The sequence below is a fragment of the Gekko japonicus genome, unplaced genomic scaffold (assembly GCF_001447785.1).
Source record: "Gekko japonicus isolate JY-2015 unplaced genomic scaffold, Gekko_japonicus_V1.1 scaffold4206, whole genome shotgun sequence".
NCBI lineage: Eukaryota > Metazoa > Chordata > Lepidosauria > Squamata > Gekkonidae > Gekko > Gekko japonicus.
In genome coordinates, this window is record NW_015165367.1 from 8,088 (window position 1) to 17,310 (window position 9,223).

Genomic DNA, 9,223 nt, shown 5'->3' on the forward strand with positions numbered 1-9,223 from the left:
GGTTCAGTACTGTGTGCAAAGAAAGATGCCGTCCTGTTTTCAGGTGGGCCGGGGAGCCCAGCTGGTTGAGTGGTCAGACCTGGCCGGACTGGGACAGGTGCCAATCCTCATCTTTGTACCACGAAGTTCACTGGCTGACCTCCGTGGCACCCCTCAGAGGGTCTTTGTGAAGATACAGCAGGGTGGGGAGGGGGGGTCACATCCCCCTCCTGAGACATGCAGCTCCTGAGCGGCCCCGGCCCCTTGGGGAACGTGGTCCATCGGCCTCTCGGGCTCTGGCGGCTGCCCCCACACCTCTCGCTCTCCTGGCGGCGACAACCTCAGGCCTCCAAAGGCTCCCAGGCAGGGAGAGGATGCAGCAGCACAGCCCGGCCGCACAGCCCCTCCCGCACCCCCCCTGCGGGCACGACGTAGACCTTGCCATCGGCCGCCCGCCTGGGGCTGAAGTCGGTCAGCTGGGCGTTGCTCTCCTGCACCCGCCGGTAGTCCCACAGCTGGTAGCGGCAGCTCTTGCCCTGCTTGGAGAGCAGGTACGTCTCCGTCACGGCCCCCGGGGGGAGCGGGGCGCACGGAGGGGTGGCGTGGAAGAGCCCGGGCATCTCCGCGTCCTCCTGGCAGGCCGGCAGTCGGGAGTCCCCCTTCAGGCCAAGCAGAGCTCCTGCAGGGAGGAAAGAGACGGGGAGAACCAAGGCTTCCCTCTAAGCTGTGGAGTCTTCCTGTGAGCAAGAATTCTACTTTGTGAGCTGCCAGCATTGAAGTTGTGAGCCAGCGATTTGGCTGCTGCATCAATTAGTTTGCTCTGGAGCCCCATCCCTTCCCGAGCTAAGGCAAAAATGTGCGAGCCGGAGGCTAAAGAACTGTGACCTCGCTCACACTCACTCAGCTTGGAGGGAGCACTGGCTGGCACTCTTGCCCTGCGGGCCTCCCACCCCTTGGGGGGCGCCCCAGCCGTCCTGACACCCTTTCCCCTTCCGCCTCCTTGGCCCGGCCATTGTGTTTCCAGCCTATGCTGCAACCCATCTTGAAGGGTCCGTTTTCTGCCCTCAAGTCTCAGCTGACTTCCAGGGACCCCTGTAGGGTTTTCAAGGGAAGAGACTTTCAGAGGTGGTTTTCCCATTCGTTGCCTGCCTCTGGTGCTCCTTGGAGGTCACCAATGCCCCCTCTAAGCTGTGGAGTCTCGTGAACAAAAGTTCTGCTTTGTGAGCTACCGGCATTAAAGTTGTGAGCAAGCAACTTGGCTACTGCATCAATTAGCTTGCTCTGGAGTCGTCCTTCCTGAGCTAAGACAAAAATGTGTGAGCCGGAGGCTAAAAAACTGGGAGCTAGCTCACACCAACTCAGCTTAGAGGGAACACTGGTTGTGAGCGAGTGATTTGGCGACTGCATAAATTAGGTTGCTCTGGAGCCATCCTTCCTGAGCCAAGACAAAAATGTAGGAGCAAGCTCAAACTAAGTTTAGAGGGAAGAAGAAGAGGAGATTGGATTTATCCCCCGCCCTTCACTACCCAAAGGTGTCTCAGAGCGGCTTACAGACTCCTCTCCTTTCCCCTCCCCACCACAGACACCTCCTGTGAGGTCGGTGGGGCTGAGAGAGCTCTTGACAGAAACTGCTCTTTTTCAAGAACAGCTCTTATCAGAACTGTGGCATGCCCAAGGTCATCCAGCAGGTGTAAGCGGAGGAGTGGGGAATCAAACCCGGTTCTCCCAGATCAGAGTCCGCGCACTTAACCACGACACCAGATTGTACTGGAGCTCTCCCACCCAAATACTAGCCAGGGCCAGCCCCACTTAGCCTCTGAGACATGATGAGATGGGGTGAGCCTGGGCAACTTGAGTGCTTAGAAATACTTGAGTGCTCAGAAGTGCTCAGATTTCGATTTCATAGGCTCGGAGGGAAGACAGGCCCATTTTAAGCCAATGGCTCTTTGTGATCCTGCCTTTCCTGATCAATTCGCCCAAGGCGGCTCCCAATTCCACCATTTTTCATAAAAAGCGAGCACAACACCGACAGCAGCCATTCATGGCAAACACAAGGCTAACGGCGGCAGAGAAAGGAAATATCAGGCAGGGAAGGCCTTGAGAGATCTTCAGTTTCTACCCAGTACCCTGTGATGGAGTCACAAGGTGCTGCACCCCTCCCTGGGGGAGTGTTTTGGGCCCTGCAACTGTCAGCAAGCTCCCGATTTCTGATGGTGGGAGCTCCACGTGCTAAAGGTGATGGGGCAGGATTGGCTAGGAGAAGGCAAGTGGTTTGGGGCCCTGATCCCAGGTTGGTTCCAAGTGTAGAACTTGATGCCAGCCCCTTGAACCGACCTCACCTGGGAACACAGTCTGTGCGCGCAGCACGTTCCGCAGCCGGTTTTGAGAGCGTTTGGAAGTGCTGAAGCCAATCTCTCGCCTGTGGGACAGCGATGCAAATGACTATCTCTGCAAAACAGGATGACTCACTTGCAGATAGAGGACCAACATCCTGGAAACTCACTCGTCATCATGAATGGTCTCTGCATCCGGCTAAAGGCTGCGGTGGGTGGGAGGGGAGATGGGAGGCAGGTTCCCCGGCTCAGGCTGCTCCCAGAGCGGCCCCCTCCCCATAAGTCCCAGCACCTGAGCACACGTGAAGCTGGCTCATGCCGAATCAGGTCCTTGGTCCACCAAGGTCAGCATTGCCTACTCAGACCGGCAGCCGCTCTCCGGGGTCTCAGGCAGAGAAGGGTCTTTCCCGTCACCTCCTGCCTGGTCCTTTCAACTGGAGATGCTGCTGGGGATTGAACCCGGGACCTCCTGCATGCCAAGCAGAGGCTCTTCCACTGAGCCACGGCCCCTCTTTACTGCTCTTCAGGGTCTCAGGCAGAGGTATTTCCCGTCACCTCCTGCCTGGTCCTCTTAACTGCCTGGTCCCCCCCTGGATTGAACACCTGGGACCTTCTGCCTGCCAAGGAGATGCTCTGCCACTGAGCCACAGCCCCTCTTTACAACTCTTCAGGGTCTCAGGCAGAGGTATTTCCCGTCACCTCCTGCCTGGTCCTTTCAACTGGAGATGCTGCTGGGGATTGAACCCGGGACCTCCTGCATGCCAAGCAGAGGCTCTTCCACTGAGCCACGGCCCCTCTTTACTGCTCTTCAGGGTCTCAGGCAGAGGTCTTCCCCGTCACCTCCTGCCTGGTCTATTTTAACTGGAGATGCCAGGGACTGAACCCGGGACCTCCTGCATGCCAAGCAGAGGCTCTTCCACTGAGCCACGGCCCCTCTTTACTGCTCTCCAGGGTCTCAGGCAGAGGTCTTCCCCGTCACCTCCTGCCTGGTCTATTTTAACTGGAGATGCCAGGGACTGAACCCAGGACCTTCTGCAGGCCAAGCAGAGGCTCTGCCACTGAGCCATGGCCCCTCTTTACAGCTCTCCAGGGTCTCAGGCGGAGGTCTTTCCCATCACCTCCTGCTTGGTCATTTTCAACTGGAGATGCTGCCGGGGACTGAACCCGGGACCTTCTGCATGCCAAGCATCTGCTCTGCCGCTGAGCCATTGCCCCTTCCCAATAATACAGCTTGAGAGACTGCAGGCAGGAGCTGCCTGGGCCAGAGAGTTTTTGCTGTATGCAGACTTTGGTTCTGAGCAGCTGATAGGCTTCCAGGTGCTCCCCTCCAGAGCCTCCACGACGTTCCAGGCCTGCTCTTCCAACTGCCCGACAGGAAGCAGAGATGGTAGGTGGCCAGGCCTGGAAGCTGCTGCCCCCTTGTGGGCAGAAACGGCCAGTGCTTCCCTCTTTACTGAATCTTTGTTCCTGGGGGGGAACATCCAGGCGCAGAGCAGATTTAGCCTGCCTTCCCTCCCTCCCTCCTGGGCCTCAGCCAGCAGCCCCACATACCTGAGACGACAGCCCAGTGAGCCTTGTAGCCACGCCGCAGGCAGGGTTCGTGGTTGGAATCCTCATCGTATCTGGGCCGGGCGTTAAGGTCTGGCCGGGACGGAGGCTCCCTTGTGAGCAAAAATTCTACTTTCTGAGCTACTGGCATGAGAGTTGTGAGCGAATGATTTGGCTACTGCGTCAATCAGCTCGCTCTGGAGCCCCATCCTTCCTGAGCGGAGACAAAAATGTGTGCGCCGGAGGCTTAAAAAACTGTGAGCTGGCTCACACTAACCCAGCTTAGAGGGAACACTGGCCGCGACCTGTTCTGCCCCACAACAGCGTAGTAGAGAGGGCAGCAGTGCAAAGATAGACCCAGAGCCGTGGGCACTGCTTCCTTCCTCGAAAGGACAGGCTGGCCCCCAACCCAACTTCGGGCACCACTCAAAGAGTTCCACAAGTAGGGGTGTTCACACACACACACAAAAAAATGGGATTTTTCAGATTCAGAAATAATACATTGAAACCCCCCAAATTGGAACTCCCGCCAGCACCCCAAATTCCAATACCGGTGTGATAGTTGGGTCCATTATACCCTATGAGACCATTATAGTCAATGGGGAATCTATCAGGGGGTATCCAGCAATGCTCCCTCTAAGCTGTGGAGTCTGGTGAGCAAAAAATGCTACTTTGTGAGCTACTACTGGCATTAAAGTGGTGAGCGAGCGATTGGGCTCCTGCATAGATTAGTTTGCTCTGGAGCCACATCCTTCCCGAGCCAAGACGAAAAATGTGTGAGCCGGAGGCTAAAAAACTGTGAACTAGCTCACACTAAATCAGCTTTGAGGGAACACTGAATCCAGGGGTCTGTTTTTTGAGGTAGAGGCACCAAATTTTCAGTGTAGCTTCTGGTGCCTCTCCTCAAAAGACCCCTCAAGTTTCAAAAAGACTGGACCAGTGGGGTCTAATTCTATGGGCCCCCAAAGAACGTGCCCCCATCCTCTATTGTTTCCAGTGGTGGGGGAAAAAACAGCAAAAAAACCAAGGACTGATGTCAAACCAAAGAGTCTCTATAGTAGAAACTGAGGGGGGGATTTTTTTTCCCAAGGTCCACAGAATTAGTGCATGTACAGAGTGCCCAGCAGAATCAGTGCCACAGTGGCAATACCAGCTCAACAAATTAAAGGGTTTTTTTTTTGCAAGCCCAGCATACCCAGCAGATGGAGAAAAAAAGAGAAAGCATTTAAGGGAAGGCACTGGGTTTTGCTGAGCACTAGTAGATTGCACTGGTATTGCTTGGCACTCTGTACGTGCACTGGCTGTGCTAGGCTTGCAACCCCCCCACCCCCGGATTTGTTGAGCTGGCATTACCACAGTGGCACTGGTTCTGCAAAAATGCCCCCCTTCAGTTTCTATTGCAGAGACTCTCTGATTTGACATAATTCCCTGCTTTTTTGCTAGTTTCCCCCTCCATTGGAAATAATGGCGGATGGGGGCACCTTCTTTGGGGGCCAACAGAATTGCACCCCCGTGTCCAATTTTTCTGGAACTTTTTTTTTTTGGGGGGGGATCTTCTGAGTAGAGGCACCAGAAGCGACATTGAAAATTTGGTGCCTCTACCTCAAACAGCAGCCCCCCAAAGACCCCCAGATAGAGTCAGTTTGGTGTAGTGGTTAAGTGGGTGGGCTCTAATCTGGGAGAACCGGGTTTGATTCCCCACTCCTCCACTTGCAGCTACCGGATGACCTTGGGCAAGCCATAGTTCTGATAAGAGCTGCTCTTGAAAAAGAGCAGTTTCTGTCAAGAGCTCTCTCAGCCCCACCTATCTCACAGGGCGTCTGTTGTGGGGAGGGGAAGGGAAAGGAGTTTGTAAGCCACCCTGAGACTCCCTTGGGTAGTGAAGGGTAGGGTATAAGTCTAATATCTTCTCCTTCTAGATTCCCCATTATAGGCTACGGGGATCATTGACTATAATGGTCCCCATAGACTATAATGGAGCTGAAAGCATTTAAAGGTGTTGCGGTCCATTTAAACGCATTTGTGAAGTTGCAGCTTTACCAGGAACAGCGTTTAAAGGGAGTGCACTCTCTTTAAATGCTGTTTAACTGTGGCTATCCTGTTTTCCCAGATAATCCCAATTTTTTCAGGATTATCTGGGATTGGCTATCCTCAATAACTGAAATTTATCCCCCACCCACCCACCTGAAAGAATACCTGATAAATACCGATGAGGTATTTTCCGACTCGGATAGCGCCAAATGCACACCCCTAACCACAAGGGAGGATACGGTATCAACAGAGGGAGGCCGGCAAGTAGATGCTGAAGGATCCTCTCGCGGTTCTGTCCCTCCAGGCCTCCAGACAGCAGCTCCGCTTGGCAGGGGAACACTTCCTCAGCGAGCTTGGCTACATCAGAAGCTGGAGCAGGCAGGAGGAGGGGTAAAAGGTCAGTGCTGGGGGGCAGCAGCTAGCTAGAGAGTCTCCCAGCCTCACGTAGGAGGGTGCAGCCCGTGACCTTCCCAGCCTGCACACACATACACACACTCTGCCTCCCCCCCCCCGCCCCGGACCCACAGGGGCAGGACTGAGGAGTCCCCTTCGGTCACTTGAAGGTCTGGTGACTTTTCCCTCCATTCTTCCTCCACTACCAACCTGAAAACATTTCCCCTTGGGCAGTATAACCTCTCTCCAAAGCCACCTGCACAACTTCCTCCAGGGAAACAGCCTTGGGTGGGTGAAGAAGGGCTCCTGCCATCCACAGGGCCACCAGGCCACACCTGGAGAGGGGAGAAAGTCAAGAGAGAAGAAGAGAAGTGATTGGATTTATACCCCGCCCTTCACTACCTGGAGAAGTCTCAGAGCATCTTACAAACTCCTTTCCCTTCCCCTTCCCACAACAAACACCCTGTGAGGTGGGTGGGGCTGAGAGAGCTCTGAGAGAAACTGCTCTTTTTCAAGGACAGCTCTGACAGAACTGTGGCTTGCCCAAGGTCATCCAGCAGGTGCAAGTGGAGGAGGGGGAATCAAACCTGGTTCTCCCAGATTAGAGTCCGCGCACTTAACCACTACACCAAACTGGCTGTGCTTGATACCAAGTTGGGTGCCTCTCATGAAGCCACACCTGCCCTTCCTAGGGTTCAGGACTCAAGGCTGGTTGCCATTCCCTTCTCCGTTCACTGGGTGACCTCTTGGACAAACCACACACTCGTGTTTTCTGGCTAGCTGGCCTCAGAGAGCTGTTTTGAGGACCACATGCTCCGCTAGGAGTTCCTGGGAGAAAGAGCAGCGATACACAAAGCGACAAACCAGGTTCACAGCCCCCCCACTTGGCCATGGAAGCGCACCGAGTGACAGTCACTCAGCCTAACCAACCTCATAGGATTGTTGTGGGGGTGCAAAAAAAGGAGAACCACACAACCCAGAACTCCCTGGAAGATGTGTACCGCGAAAACAGAAGAAACAGAAGAAGAGGAAGGAGATATTTTTCTTTCCTGTTTGCCTGTACTGGCTAGTAACGCGTACAAGAAGAGACAGCGGACCTGTTCCAAACAGCATGCTGTGTACTCAGTATCCAACACTGCACAGAGCCCTTTTACAGTAAAGAAGAAAATGAATACTCACTGGGGGCCCTCCTGAATTAAGGACGGCACGTGGTGGTTGAAGATGAGCCACTTTAAATGCTCGCTGAAGCTGGAAGAGAGGAGAGAGTCCCAAAAGGCCATTTAAGGGCCCAGCCCAACATTTCATGCACTTTCTCCTTCTGCATAATTGACAGGATGCTGAGTGTTTCTTCTCCCTGGGGCTCTTAATCTGAACGACTGAAAGTGAGCCTCAGATATGGGAGGAGGGGGCATTCTTTGCCTTACAGGAAACATAAAAGGTGGTGGCGTGGAAATGGAGGTACGGAAAGAGAAAATGGAACACCGCTCAAAAGATGCTGTCTGCAGAATGTCCCCAATGCCAGGAGTGAAAGAGAGAGCTGTCGTTAAAAAGCACCAGGCCTTTCAAATGCTGCAGGAGCTCCTAAAATATCTCCTATACAAACACAGCTTCCCCAAGAAGAAAAGAGATCGGATTCCTACCCCCATCTTTCACTTTCACTCAGACTGGCTTACAATTTCCTTCCCTTCCTCTCCCCACAACAGACACACTGTGAGGTAGGTGGGGCTGAGAGAGCTTTTCAAGAACTGCTCTTGGGAGAACAGCTCTCAGAGAATTGTGACTGACCCAAGGTCACCCAGCTGGCTGCATGTGGAGGATGAGTGGGAATCAAACCTGGTTCTCCCAGAGTTTGCACCCTTAACCACTACATCAAATTGGCTCTCTGATCCAGAGACAAAGCAAAGAAAACGGATTCAGGTGGGCAGCCATGTTGGTCTGAAGCAACAGAACAAAGTTGGAGTCCAACAGCACCTTTAAGACCAACATGGTTTTATTTTGGGCATAAGCTTTCATGCGCATGAACACACAATCTTATACCCAAAATATAACTTTGACAGTCTTAGAGATACCACTGGACTCAAACTTTGTTCCATAGCAAAGACAACTTTTAGTCACAAGGGACAGAGTTACACTGTACACCTCTTCAGTCATAAGTATTTGGAGCAAAAGTCAGAGCAGTTAGTTTCCTGAGAAGCTGGAATATTTGTGGAAATTCTGTGTCACCACTGGGTTGCCAGCCTTGAGAAAGACAGGAGCGCTCCGTCTATGAATGTCAGCTGCTTAATGGGCCTTTTGTAGGACCAGCAATAAACATCAATTTAAACTTCAATGTAACCACAAAAGGAAACGTCCCCCTTTAGAAGACTTTCAAGCAAGGAGAAGTGGGTGTTGATTGCGTAAAAAGGATGTAAAATTGACTGGTAGTTATTAGATTGTACAAACTGATTGTTATTGTTAATATTGCATGTAATTAATATTTACCTGTTTTAGAACATTATGAATAATACACAATGCACTTTATAAGATGGAACATATAGAACACTTTAACTTATAAATAAGGTTTTTGCAGTGTATATATCTGTTGTTTCAGCCTCCAGGTGGGGCCTGGAGATCACCCCCCTTTTTTTACAACTGAGCTCCAGCCCACAGAGATCAGCTCCCCTGGAGAAAATGGCTGCTTGGAAGGGGGGGCTCTGTGGCATTTGTACCCTGCTCAGGCCCCTCCCCCTCCTGGATCCACCCCCCCCCAGGTTTGGGAGTGCCGTGACGTCACCGCAGCCCGCCCAATGCCGCGAGAGGCCCCGGCCGGACGCCCCACCTGGCCCTCCTGCGCCTCAGCAGCTCCCGCACGTCGTCCTCCGCGCCCGGCCCGCCCTGCTCCCAGGCCGCTTTCAGCAGCTGAGCCCCGCTGGGCTGGGGCGGCGGAGGGGGGGGCGGAG

At 53.5% G+C, this 9,223-nt stretch overlaps 1 protein-coding gene across 2 annotated transcripts; it reads right to left on the minus strand.

Moving 5' to 3' along the window:
- Positions 1–6: 6 nt before the first annotated feature.
- LOC107109907 (chromosome unknown open reading frame, human C19orf54) lies at positions 7–9,201 on the minus strand. Of its 2 annotated transcripts, XM_015410616.1 has the most exons (7): positions 9,103–9,201; positions 7,464–7,532; positions 6,495–6,619; positions 6,131–6,260; positions 3,864–3,934; positions 2,319–2,427; positions 7–658 (listed from the first exon to the last, which is right to left on the minus strand). In XM_015410616.1, the coding sequence occupies exons 3-7, from the start codon at positions 6,595–6,597 to the stop codon at positions 154–156; spliced, it is 918 nt and encodes a 305-aa protein (XP_015266102.1). In that variant the 5' UTR covers positions 6,598–6,619; positions 7,464–7,532; positions 9,103–9,201; the 3' UTR covers positions 7–153. The 2 variants fall into 2 exon arrangements, with proteins under 2 accessions (XP_015266102.1, XP_015266103.1); XM_015410617.1 differs by lacking the exon at positions 2,319–2,427 and having other exon boundaries at positions 244–658.
- Between the last annotated feature and the right edge of the window lie 22 nt (positions 9,202–9,223).